The 14320-nt window shown below is 36.4% G+C and overlaps 1 protein-coding gene across 2 annotated transcripts in view; it reads left to right on the forward strand.

The window, feature by feature from the left end:
* LOC126484593 (uncharacterized) overlaps nt 1–14320 on the forward strand; it is a 56808-nt gene that overhangs the window by 30079 nt on the left and 12409 nt on the right. Inside the window, exons 2-5 of one of the 2 annotated variants that reach the window (XM_050108155.1) lie at nt 7152–7288; nt 8653–8917; nt 11536–11747; nt 12371–12614. In XM_050108155.1, coding sequence (XP_049964112.1) covers nt 7152–7288; nt 8653–8917; nt 11536–11747; nt 12371–12614 — 858 coding nt within the window. Of the gene's footprint in view, nt 1–7151; nt 7289–8652; nt 8918–11535; nt 11748–12370; nt 12615–13518; nt 13639–14320 lie in introns of both variants that reach the window. The other variant, XM_050108156.1, reaches the window with a different exon arrangement.

The following is a 14320-nucleotide window of genomic DNA, read 5'->3' on the forward strand; positions in this document are numbered from 1 at the left end:
TCGTAATTGTCACGTTACACTGAGGCGAATCTCTGACGGAATGTCCATGCCGCTAAAAATAAACAATCTGATCACATTTTCCGATATCTCACATAGGTTTGCTAAATGACGGGTGAACAGCATCGACGTGTTAGTTCTATTGGAAACTTGCCGATGGGGGAAGCTAGAAATTCATCGCATTTTTCAAGGAAAGTAAAGGGAATTAGAATGACGTGTCATCGCGTACTTGTCACCGTGGAATAATTGTTACGCGTCGAATGAGTATGGTTGAATCACAAAGACTGTTGCGGAATCATCCGTTACACTCTTTTGCATTGCCTTGTGAAGGCGGACCTAGACGTATGTCGTTGCACCAGGTTCGTATTTTTACTCATTCTCTCTTCTTCTCAGTCGACGGCAGAAAACTGTTATTCGTCAAGCGTATATGTTCCAGAAGCTACTATACAGTATGCGATGAAAGTATTTGCCCATACTGGTACAATTTTTTTTCTATAATTATAAAATCAAATATTTTAACTTTCACATGTTGAAAGCTGTATGTATAGCATATGAAACATTGTAAATTACGGTATTGTTCGTATTCTAAGTTAATCTCTCTGCTTTCAAATACTGGTTGAGCTGCGTTGCACATCGTAGAATGGAAAGATAACACCAACTCTATTAGAACCATGCCCAGTCTTAGCTGTGGTTTTAAACTAGCCTTTTATTTGGCGATTGCCTTACATTACTTGTAAAATTGTTTTGTAATAAAGTCGTGAAAGTGAGAAACCCTCTGCTGAGAAATTATCTGTGTTATTCCGCATCTCCACGTTGCTTGTCATTTGCTAATATAGACTGGGGCTGTATGGATCTCTTTATCCATGTTGAGTTTTACGTTCGTGTGAATAAAATGAGACATACTTGGTTAAAAAATATTCCCCTTCTTCCTTTCCGTCGTGAGCTTACTGGCTTTGTTCTCCTAGAAACGACAGCTCCCTTCCAATACGTCACGACAGTTGCAGCTGCGGCTCTTTACCTCGTGTAGCGCGCCATGCGGGCGGTCGTTGACTCCGGACAGCCAAAATCGGCACAGCACGAGCGCAAGGCCAACCGGGCGAAGCAAAGTCATCTGCGGGCAGTCCTCCCTGCGCATTGCACGCCGAATTTTTTGTTACGCATTCCTCACAGAATTAAAAAAATGGCTACGTACTGACAATATTGTTCTGATATTTGATCATCTGAATGTATTCGTTTCGAATTTTTCGCACTTTTCGAAAGATAAAACAAAATGGAGAAGTGTGAAGTCGCAAATCATTCACTCTAGTGGTGCAGCCACCGTGTGGTGCAGCTAAACATTAGTAAAACAGTGAGGTTAGGTAGCACCGTGGATAATCAGTTATAAACCAACTGTGCGGATTTGCGATAATGAAGCGCTCTATCCAATAAACAAAATTAAAAATCGCTAATACATTTCGATTGCTTCCATGCCCCTTCATATGACAATCTTAAGGTTTCAACTCATCTGTAAAGCTCTAAATCACATTAAAAGTTACGCAGTTCTGTGTCATATAATCTGTATATTTGTATCAGAATTTACACAGTTCAAAAATTTTAATTGTATGAAACTACAGTACTTATGATTAATAAATTTAAAAATTAGAGACGATCTTTCTTTTGTTAATATTAGTTGAATGTGGCCATAGACAGAAATATACAGTTACGTGTACTAACACATTTTGTATGTTCTTCTTGTTGCAAAGCCATGATCAGCACTTTACTTTTTAGCAATATGACGCTTTTTTATTTTAATTTAGTCAGACCCTAGTGGTAATTTTTGCACTCAGCAAAACACTTTCCATGGCAAATGTAGAACGCAGTCTGGTTATTAGGGGATGGGGAGGAGGAGAGATCATAGTTTGTTACACTCACCCCCCCCCCCCCCCATACCTATATTACTTTTACTTCTGATTACTTGTACGTTTAATCTGCCACAGATGTCCACAATTTTAACACTGAAATGTTATATAAAATGTTTTAGCATGATGGTAGTGGTGATTCATTTACTTCAGTCCTTACTACATTGCTTTGATAGAATATCAAAGAAGTAGCAATTCAGATAAATATAAATACCAAAGAAGTAGCAATTCATATAAATATAACACCTGCAAAGAAAGCATTTGCCCAAAAATTTGAGAATTACCATACCATAACAAACTCTCTCAACACTGACAGTCACAACTTCTACAGTAGCACTGAGACTATGAACACAACTCTGAACATTATGGCTATGAGAGTCTATAAATGCTGTTTTTCAGTGGTTTCCATCAATGTTTGAGGACTCGACGTATCTCCCTCCTCCCCCCCCCCCCCCCCCGCCCCCCTCCCCGCCCCTTTCGTCCTGATCAGGTTTTTGTGTGTGTGTGTGTGGGGGGGGGGGGGGGGATTTGTACGGAGTGTTTGATTTGTTGTTAACCATTACTGTCAGCCTGGAAATGTGTATCTTCACCCATTTATGCAGCTACAGTGTCACTGGTAGAGTTGTAAGCCCATCCTGATGGGTAGGCCCTCAAACAAAGAACTGAAATGTAGCTTGTAATTTATGGAATGCATTTCAATTTTGTTAAGAATTACTTTTCATGCTACTTCCTCTCTGAAAGTTAGCTTGTGTGTGTGTGTGTGTGTGTGTGTGTGTGTGTGTGTGTGTGTGTGTGTGTGTGTGTGTGTGTGTGTGTGTGTTTTTTTTCTTTGGTTCTAAACGAGAGCACACTACTTTTCTCTCTTTTCTAGTAAGAGCTGGCCAGTCTGTACCTTTCTGTGAAAGTGGGAAAAATAGTTGTCCAAAAAGATGATTTAGATGGTGTTTGGGAAGATATTGAAAAATCCTGCCTTATCGCATGGGAACAACTACTATGAAAGTAGTCTTTCTTACTCTAGAAAAGTGAACCACATGGACAACTTTGGAAAAAAACACTCACCCATCATCATCAAAATTATTATGCAGCTGTCTTTACTATAGTAGACTTTGATTAGGAAAGCATGCTTTGTAGTAAAAAAGCACAATAACCAAGGTGGGATTCATATTTCTGAATCACATGCAGTGCAAACATCTTTTCACTATACTGACCAATAAACAACATTGTCCAGTTTTGGTAATAGTAACTCCACCTTGCTACTTCTATTTACACCACAAACCAAGAATAAAATGATCATTTAAATGGCTTAATTCATCAGCTTCTTTTTTGTATTGAAATAAGAAAATCACATTAGGCAGTAGGTGGGAGATTCTGTCAGTAGGTGGGATTATACTAGGCATGGCCTTCACCTCAACAGGAAGGGGAAGGGTAAATTGGCTGGGGAAATTGCAGGAAAGTTAAAGGGGGGAGGCACTGTCATGAGTGGTAAAATACCAGTGGTTATAGGATTCAGAAAAGACCCTTTTTTAGGGTAGGGAGGACAGAAAGAAAACAAATTTTAAGAGAGGTTAGAACTGAGACAAACCTTCAGTTTGAGAAAGAAATCAAAAAACATAATTCCAGCTTATTACATCAACATAAACAGCCATTGGTTAAGAATTTTCAACTGTCAGCAGATATTTTAACTCCATCCAATTTTAAGTCAGTCAATGTGAAATGTCAGCTATCTTTATTGCATCAAAATATTCGAGGACTGAGAAATAAAATTAATGAATTAACTATCTGCATAGATGAATTAGAGTCTTCAAACCCAGCTGACATAATCTGCCTCTCTGAACATCATGTGACCACTGGTATAGAACTTTTAAGTGTTACAGGGTTTAGGTTAGCATCTCACTATTGTAGATCAGAAATGGAGAAAGGAGGAGTTGCCACATTCATCAGGAACTGTCATAAATTTAAGAACATAGACATTCATAAATTTTGCCTAGAACAGCATATGGAAGCATGTGCAACAGAATTAGATTTTCACAAAAAATCTTTCATAATATTAAGTGTATATCGAGCACCTGCAGGTAACTTTAATCTGTTTGTAAACCACCTTGAAGCTGTACTGGCCCATTTAACAACCAAAAACAAAGAAATAGTGGTTGCTGGTGATTTCAATGTAGATTTCCTTAAAGACTCTCCCAATAAGAACCTATTTGAGTTAGTAACACTATCATTCAACTTAATTCCCACAGTAAAGTTCCCCACTAGGATAACCACTTGCTCACAAACAGCCATTGATAATATCTTTATAGAAAAGTCAAATGAACAAAATTATATTACAAAACCAATAGTCAATGGCCTCTCAGACCATGACATGCAGTTCCTTCTGTTAAATGTTAATACTGAACAGGATATAAAATCTGTTAAATCTGAGCTCAAGAGGGTAATCAGTAAGCCAAAAATTGATTATTTTAGGACACTCCTCAGAGACATTCACTGGACTGATGTTTACAGTGCTCATGGCATGAATGAAAAATATAACATTTTTGCTAATAAAGTGCTTACCTTATTTGAACACTGCTTTCCCCCAAAACTTACCAAGGTTAGAGCAAAGTCTACAAAGAAGCCATGGATTACTCGAGGAATAGGGGTATCTTGTAAAACAAAAAGAAAACTGTATCTGTCAATCCGAAACATTTCCAATGTTGATGCTATAGCACATTATAAGAAATACTGCAAAATATTAAAGACTGTAATACGGATGTCAAAGCAAATATATTACAAGGAAAAGATAGTCATATCAGATAACAAAATAAAGACAATATGGGATATAGTGAAGGAGGAGACCGGTAGAACCAGACATGAAGAGGAACAAATAGCATTAAGAGTAAATGATGCATTGGTGACAGATGTGTATAGTGTTGCAGAACTTTTTAACAAACATTTTATAACTGTTACTGAAAAGATGGGGTTATCAGGTTCGGTAGATGCTGCTATGGATTACCTTAGACCAGACATCTCAAGTAACTTCCATAATATGAATTTGACCCTCACTACCCCAACAGAAATAATGTCCATCATAAAATCTTTAAAATCAAAAACATCTAGTGGGTATGATGAAATATCAACAAAGTTAATTAAAGAATGTGATTCTGAGCTAAGTAACATATTAAGCTATCTGTGTAACCAGTCGTTTATCAGTGGAATATTTCCCGAATGGCTGAAATATGCTGAAGTTAAGCCACTGTTTAAGAAGGGAGATAAAGAAATAGCATCAAATTTCCGTCCAATTTCACTGTTGCCAGCATTCTCAAAAATTTTCGAAAAAGTAATGTACAGTCGTCTTTATAACCATCTTATCTCAAATAACATACTGTCAAAGTCACAGTTTGGATTTCTAAAAGGTTCTGATATTGAGAAGGCTATCTACACTTACAGTGAAAATGTACTTAATTCATTAGACAAAAAATTGCAGGCAACTGGTATATTTTGTGATCTGTCAAAGGCATTTGACTGTGTAAATCACAGTATCCTTTTAAGTAAACTAGAATATTATAATGTAACAGGAAATGCTGCAAAATGGTTCAAATCTTATATCTCTGGCAGGAAACAAAGGGTGTTATTAGGAAAGAGACATGTATCAAGCTATCAGGCATCATCCAACTGGGAACTAATTACATGTGGGGTCCCACAAGGTTCCATTTTGGGGCCCTTACTTTTTCTTGTGTATATCAATGACCTTTCATCAGTAACATTACCAGATGCCAAGTTTGTTTTGTTTGCTGATGATACAAACATTGCAATAAATAGCAAATCAAGTGTAGTCTTAGAAAGATCAGCCAATAAAATATTTGTAGACATTAATCACTGGTTCCTAGCCAATTCTTTGTCACTAAACTTTGAAAAAACACACTACATGCAGTTCAGAACTTGTAAGGGGTGTCCCAAGAGTATATGTCTAACATATGATGACAAGAAGATAGAAGAAGTGGACGGTGTTAAATTCTTGGGATTACAGCTTGATAATAAATTCAACTGGGAGGAGCACACCACAGAACTGCTGAAGCGTCTTAACAAATCTCTGTTTGCAATGCGAATTTTGTCAGACATAGGGGATATAAAAATGAAAAAGCTGGCATACTATGCTTACTTTCATTCCATAATGTCATATGGGATTATTTTCTGGGGTAATTCATCAAGCCAAGCTAAAGTTTTCCGGGCACAAAAACGTGCAGTAAGAATTATATGTGGTGTGAACTCAAGAACATCCTGCAGAAGCCTGTTTAGGGAACTAGGGATACTAACTACAGCTTCCCAATATATTTATTCCTTAATGAAATTTGTCATTAAAAATATATCACTTTTTCAAACCAACAGCTCAATTCATGGAATCAATACTAGAAATAAGAATAATCTTCACAAGGATTTAAAGTCACTTAGTCTTGTACAAAAAGGTGTGCATTATTCAGGAACACACATTTTCAATAACTTGCCAGCAGCCATAAAAAGCTTAACAACCAATGAAATTCAGTTTAAGAGAAGCCTAAAGGATTTATTGGTGGCCAACTCCTTCCACTCCATTGATGAATTTCTGAGGAAAACCAACTGATTTGTATATAAGTACAACATAACTTCTGCACAATTTCAGTGCAGTAATGTGTTCACTGAAAATTTGTGTGTGTGTGTGTGTGTGTGTGTGTGTGTGTGTGTGTGTGTGTGTGTGTGTGTAAGTATAATCTAACTTCTGCACCATTTCAGTGCAGTAATGTGTTCATTGTAAATAAGTATTACAGTAGTTGTATTACATGTTTCTTACCTTATAAATAAATATAAAACTTTTTTGTTTTAAATTCAGTGCAATAGTATTTGTAAAATGACTCTTAGTGTTCATTAAAAAATGACGATCATTCCACTTGGGACCTGTGGAATGGTACATTAGCTTATTTGTTTTAGTTCAAATATTTGTCATGTATTGTTGTTTTTCTGACATGTTCCACATCCTGGAGGACCTCCTCACTACGGATCAATTGGAATGAAAGTAAATCTAATCTAATCTAATCTAATCTAGGGAAGTTGTTGATGATTGATGTCTTTCTTAACAATATACATCACTGGAAATATAAATTTCTCCTCCTCCTCCTCCTCCTCCTCCTCCTCCTTCTTCTTCTTCTTCTTCTTCTTCTTCTTCTTCTTCTTCTTCTTCTTCTTCTTCAAGAGAGTGTACTTTCAGGTATAAATTATAGCTGATCAATAATTTTATTATTTCAGAACTCCAGACTCCGGATAAGTTGGAATACAACTTCTACCCAGTTACTTCTGGTTCAACACAGTTCAAGGTGAAAACTCCAAATGACGCACACATTGCCTTGACAACAGGACCAGCAGAAAGTGATCCTATGTATGAGGTAAGCTGCTCATTACATTTAATGCAGAAATTTAACCCTCAACAGTTCGAGATCTTGTTCCCTGCTTCTCTCTTTTTGTAGACAGTGATCGTACAAAACATAGTGTGAGGCATAAAGGTAACTACGTACTGTGTAGTGGAGACATTGAGCAAGCACAAAATTAAAGTTTTCACTAAGCTTTCAGACAACGTTCTTCCTCAGAGATAACTGACAAAAAAATGTGGATACATACCAAGCGAGGCGTTGTTGGGCATTTACTGGTGTGATGTGTGGCTTATGAGCAGCTGCTCGACCATGAAATCAGTTTTCTCAACTCACGCCTAATTGTCATAGTACCTGCATTGAATTCTGATGCAATTTGGAATTCCTGTGTTTTGTTCTGGGTAAATGTGTGCCTATTACATATTATGACCCTCTTCAACCGTTGGCAGTCTCTGTCAGTCAACAGACGAGGTCGACCTGTACACTCCACATCACATCGAAAACAGTGGACCCAGGGATGTTTAGGAGTGTGGAAATCTCGTGTAAAGACGTATGACACAAGTGACATCCAATCAACTGACCATGTTCGAAGTCGAGGAGTTCTGCAGAGCACGTCATTCTGCTCTCTCACTACTAAGGTCGCTGATGTGGAGTACCTGGCAGTAGGTGGCAGCACAGTGCACCTAATATGAAAAAGTATGTTTTTGGGGGTGTCCGGATACTTTCGATCACATATTGTATGTGCATCTGCATTTTCCTACAAGTGAAAGCCCAGTTGTGTTGGTACACTGTGAAAAGCTAGGCTAAGCAATAAGTCCAGTCTACTTTGTGTACCTCTTTGCTGCTCAACACCTCGGCTATATGGTTGAGTAGTTATCTGTACACCTTCCATTTACATTCCAACCAGAACTTCCCAGTATGATATGAAAATACAAAAGATTTAAATCTAATAAGCAATCATAAAGTGTTGAAATGAAGAACATACTATCACAATCATTGGACAGGACTCTAGCTATTTTTATAGAACCAGTGCAATGCCTACAGTTAACTAAACTGATAACATTTTGATGTAAACTGATATAAGATAGTGTATAGAAGAGGTAAGAAAATCCATACAATGAAATGCAGCAAATTAAATGGATGACATTTATGTCCAGTTTAGTAAGGCAAATGACATTATAAATAATTCATTCAGCTTCATTGTGTGTATTTTGAGATTATGTTGGTAATCATGTTAACTCCATTATAATAACTATTACTCCATGATTCAAGCAAAATCAATCAAAGGTGAATTCCCAAATTAAATCTGGAATACACAAACTGGTATGTGATCTGACTAGCAGCATGCATTGCAATTAATATTATAAAATATTATTCCATAGATCTTCATTGGAGGATGGGGAAACACCAAGTCAATCATTCGTAAGAACAGGCAAAAGCCGGATAAGGTAGAAGTTGAAACACCAGGAATTCTCAGTGGTGACGAATTCAGAGGCTTTTGGATTCGCTGGTCAGCTGGATCAATTGCTTGTGGAAAGGAAGGTGAAGCCCACCCATTTATGTCATGGGATGATCCAGAACCTTTTGGTATTGGTTACTATGGAGTTTGTACGGGATGGGGTGCAAGTGGTTCATGGCTTCTAGAAGGTGAGTACAGAAATAATTTGGTAACTGAATCTAACAAAAGCATGATGCACTTAACTGCGTATTTGAAAGGTGCACAGTTGCATGCCAGTAGACAAAAGTTGTAAGAGAAAATCCATGTTCAGATCTGTTCATGTGATTCGAATCTTAATATTTTTGGAGAAATACCATCTTAAGAGACAGTTAAATTCTCCAATAAGCAAAGCTAATAGGCAAGGCACAGCTAATTAAAATTGCATTGTGAGCTATGCTATTAGCTCTATGAAGTTTGTTGTTATGTATATAATAGCAATATTGGCTGTAGTTTGGCTGTTGTCTATGCTGGAACTGCAGAACATAATTTTCGTTAGAACCACTTTATACCCTGCTCAGCGAGTAGTACAGAAACGATGACCAGAACAGATTGTTCAGAGACTCTGCAAGTTTTGACCGTGTGTATGCTTAGAGCAAACAATTCAAAAGCTGCAGGGAAAATAAATTCAGAAATATTCTACTATCATTGATAGGTCCTACTTATCAGAAAGAAGTCAATTTTTAACTGTATGTAACATGTTTGTTCTTTGTATACTCTGTTTTATGTACCTAGCAGTTATACAGTCACCAGAGTAAATTTCATACGTTAAAGAGCAGAGGAAAAGCTGCAAAATTTAATAGCAGAAAAAACTTACAAAATGTATAATTCTTGTAATTAACTGATACAGATATTTTTCTTTTGCATGTTATGCCACATTTCATGGATCAACAACTGAGATTCTAATCACACAAGAACTGTAAATAAAATGTAACTGTAGAAAGCTCTGTACCACAGGCATTAACAATGATTTACAAATTAATTTTTTCGTGGTGGAGATCTATTCCTGCTGCTGGTCGAGTTATACTGGATTTCCTACAGTTGGCAGTCTTTTCTGCTGTAAATGTCAAAGCAATAGGAAATTATCAGTAAGAGAGTTCATGGAAGCTGTTCTAGAATAATTTTTCTGCTTTCAAAAATGTGCATAAAGGTTTTTAATGGTTTTTTCATATACCACTATGTTACATTTTTTATTGTGAATTTTATAATGGATCAGTGTTGCAAATAGTTTTTGAACTGGACTGCAGAATCTTTAGTTTGAAACACTATTAAATTTTTCATAAAAGTAAAATGAATTGGATTCACTGAAATGAAACCAACTCATTTTTGGGGATAAAGTAATGAATTAAATTTATTTCTTATACAAATCCAGTGTGGCATGGCAAGGTAAGCCATTGTCCTTCACCAACTGTTTGCCCAGTGGTGCTACTCACATATATTTTGGAAACATCAGCGACAGTGAAAGATGGTCAGGCTTGGAGATACGCTTGGACAGCCTAATGGTTAAATTGAATGCTTGCAAAAAGCACGAAATCATGGTTAAAGTCCCGGCCTGACACAATTTTTCATCCATCATGGTGTGTTCATTTTCAAATAAAGAAACAGGTCTGCATGGAAGAAGCAAAACAAAATTTGTGTGTCACCATTTGGATCATGGTAGGGATGAGGTGAGTACACCTAGCACAAATGAATGTGGAAAACACCATAAAATATTGTGCAACCAACAATTCTGTAAAGCTGATTTTATTCACATGTCCAGCAGGTCAATGATTCCATGTTTATTGACAATTTTTATTGATAAAGATCATTTCTCCATTAGATGCGACCATTGGTTTTAGTTGCACTCATTGACTATACATCACAGTCTGTTCTGTTGATGATGATGATGATGATGATGATGATGATGATATGAATGCTTTGATGACATAAAAGATTTCATTATTAGCACCTGAGGATGGAAATGAGATGAAGCTCTCCAAGCACTGTGTGTAAATATGGAATCAAAATGACCAGACACCTGAAAATATATCATCTAGTGATAGTAAGACTTCGAAACTCATAATTTTACAAAGATCAGTGTTAAAACATTATCACAAAGACATTATAAAAAAGTGTTTGGAATGTGTAATCTTCTATTAAAATTGTGTTGGTAAAACATTTAGCGAGTTTGTCAACTATACCCCAAAACAAAAACAATACCAGCAAAATTAAGAAGAAAAATATTGGAATACATTATATTAATTACATATAGGATAATAGACTTATTTCCTTGCCATTAAAAATAAACAGTAGCTTACTGCCTTAATCTTGATGAACAGTGTGATGAAGCCTTAATCGTGTTTCATAGTGTAGAACAGGCTGGTGGAAAGGAACAATATTTTGAATGACATTTATACTTCAAACAGCCATAAGAACAAAACATAATTTTAGATTGATGTAGATTTATAGATAGGTTTCGTTCCTGGTGTTGGAAGTGATTTTATTGAAACATTGTATACTACAGAAATACTCGTATACCTTAAATAAAACTGAGATGAAATATAAATGTGGTACTCATAATGTGCTAAATAGTGAACAAAACCATTTGCTTCTGAAGTAAGGGAACAACAAATAGTGGAAAAGCCTTGACAACCAATTTTTGTTTCTGCAGAGCGGGAAATTATTTTAAAATACTGACCCTGTCTTCTTAAAGAGAGAATAATTTCCCTTGGCCTTAAGTAACATTCACACTAACCAGTGAAGCGTCTTAACATTTGAATTGTTTTATTAGATGGCTCGAAGGTAGATACACCTGACCGCCTGGAGTACAGATTCTTGGCGGTTTGTAAGGGTGCATTGGAGATAGAAGTTAAAGCTCCTTCAAATGCCCATGTTGCACTCACCACTGGACCTCGTGAGGCAGATCCAATGTATGAATTAATTCTGGGAGGCTGGAACAACAAAGAATCTGCTATCCGTCTCAACCGCACTAAGCCAGATAAGGTACTAAGTCCTCTAACAAAAGCACTATGTTGCCAGATTTTGAGCATAATAAATGATTCTAATGAAAGTGGCAAGAATTCAGTTAACTATTTAGTAAGCTGTCTAAATTACCAAATAAGTCATTCAGTACTGTTCTTTCATAAGTGAGTTCTTCATTCTCCATTACTTCTCACCTTCAAACAGTATTTGTCCAATGCAAATGCTAACCTTCTAAATTCACAATAGACCATACTAATAATCCTGCAGTTCTTATTTCTTACAAGTTTTGCTGCCACCCCTGAGAAATTTGTTAACCAAACCAACCACTTTCTTTCTGCATATAATAAAAAATTTTCTGTTGTTCTAGTCACTAATTTCTGTTCATGACCTACAAGTAATTACTTGCTTCTTTAACAACTTTCCCCACAGCTGTAGTATTTATACCATTGGTAGCCTCTATACTGAAGTCTGCACTCAGTATACATTAGATTTTCATTCAGAGAATTCTCAAACTAAAATAGTCTTACACTGAATTTATAAAAAAATAAAAATATCAAGGCCATAACTCTAAGCAACCTGTAACACAGTAATAAGTAGGTGTCCTAAAATTAGCATTGTATGTGACACTGCAAAAATTTGAAAAGGTTCATCTAGAGACTCCTGGGCTGCTGCATGGTGGTGAATTTCGCCGGCTGACTATACAGTGGGACAAAGGTGTAATCCAGGCTAAGAAGGACGGCATCGTGCTGATAGAATGGCGTGATCCAGCGCCATTTGGTATCTCGCACTATGGTGTGCGAACAGCGTGGGGGGCAACTGGTCACTGGAAAGTGCGCAACTCAATTCCAGGGTCAACGGGACCCCAGCACATAGTTGCACCTCGTGCAGGTATTAGAAGAGGGTGCACAGCCACTGATGGCCAGGGATTTGTCAGAAATCAACTAACATATGCTGCCTCAACAGCATGTGCTTATGCTTGAGGTTATCAGAGAAATCTCTCATTAACAGAAAATCTTTCTTCTTTGTGTGCTGCAATTGAACTAAAATTCTGGTGTATCGGACCTTCTTGCATTTGAAAACTGGCACTCATTTTGTGATTGAATGTATTGTGGACTGAGATTGACTCAGTTTTAGATAGTTCATGTAGTCTCAATGTTTTTTCCTCTAAAACTTTAAATTCTGCAGTTCTAGCCTAATTGTTCCTCAACAGCTTTTGTGTGCTACTAGAATAGTCAGTCACACGTTATACTTGTGAATGTGGGGACAAAAAAAAAAATTCATGGAACAGGTAATATTTTGGACTCGGTGTAAAATGTGAATAACAGCAGTCAGACTGTCAGTACTGTGAAAGTAGAATAACAACTAAAATGCATTTACTCTGCAACTGAATTTGTCATAGGAACATTAATGAAGTACTTACTGTTGCTTATGCATGGCTGTCATAAAAAGAGCAGATACATAATTATGAACTTGCAGGAAACATTACAGCTTAAAATAAGCTGTCACATGCATGGTTTCATTAAAAAAGTAACCTACTACTTCAGAGTTTAGAAGCAAACAAAAATAATTTACATGCTTCATTTTAAAGTGTGATGGAGGAACAAGGTAAGTGAAATAACCTTTTTAAATGTTAACACAATACTAAAGGTGTCTGTCTTTCTCTAACATGTAACTAAAATGTTGTAGTGTGTGGTATTTAATTTAATACTAAACTAAAAGTTAAAACTACAATTAAGGAAGGAGCAAGCTTGGGATATCTGCAAAAGGCATCAGATTTTGCACTTTATTTCAGTAAATGTAGCAGGCTGGAATATAGGGTTACCTGCAGCAGAATTTTTTCCATCTGCCCTGTCTCCACCAAAAGGGGAAGCACACTCTTTTATACAAGCAGAGATATCTCAAGGGCTTTATGGTATGTGGAAATAACTATATGTAGGAACATTTTGTTAAAGGCCAGTGCAGAAAGCTGTGGAGGGGCAACCAAGGTTCTGAAAGCTAACAAATCTGTTAGCTCTGATATGCATCTCTATCAATTATTGTTCAGTAAAATCTTTGGATTGTAGTTTATGCTTAGATTAAAGCTTTTTTTGAAGGTTACTACCCTTCATTGGCCAGTTGTTTGTCTACTTGTGTTTGTTTTTTCTTTTGTTTGAAAATTATCCTTATAAATACAAGTTCATAATCAAATAAAGAGATATTATTACAGTACTAGCAAAATAAGTTCTTGTTAATATAGAAAGAGGCAGTATCATTGAATGTGTTCAAAAGTTGAAATATGTGTAGCTTTCAGAATCAGTGGTCCTCCTAACTAGGAGAAAAAGAAGTCTTTCTAGAACACTGATGTGAGACTCACTTTACATTTTATGTTTTCATATAATTGCTTTTTGTTAACACTCCCACATAGACATTTCTGGTTGGTGAACTCATTCATTGAAGATCACTGTGGGTATTTTAAACTAAAATGATTAAAGGTTCCAATACAAATTAAAGCATAGAATAAAGGAAAGTCTACTACAGATTTTTACTCAACTGCATGAGTGTTAAAAGTACAAAGCACACAAATGTAAAATATTGAAATAGCATATTTAAGAGAA

Source organism: Schistocerca serialis, chromosome 6 (genome assembly GCF_023864345.2).
Source record: "Schistocerca serialis cubense isolate TAMUIC-IGC-003099 chromosome 6, iqSchSeri2.2, whole genome shotgun sequence".
Lineage (NCBI taxonomy): Eukaryota > Metazoa > Arthropoda > Insecta > Orthoptera > Acrididae > Schistocerca > Schistocerca serialis.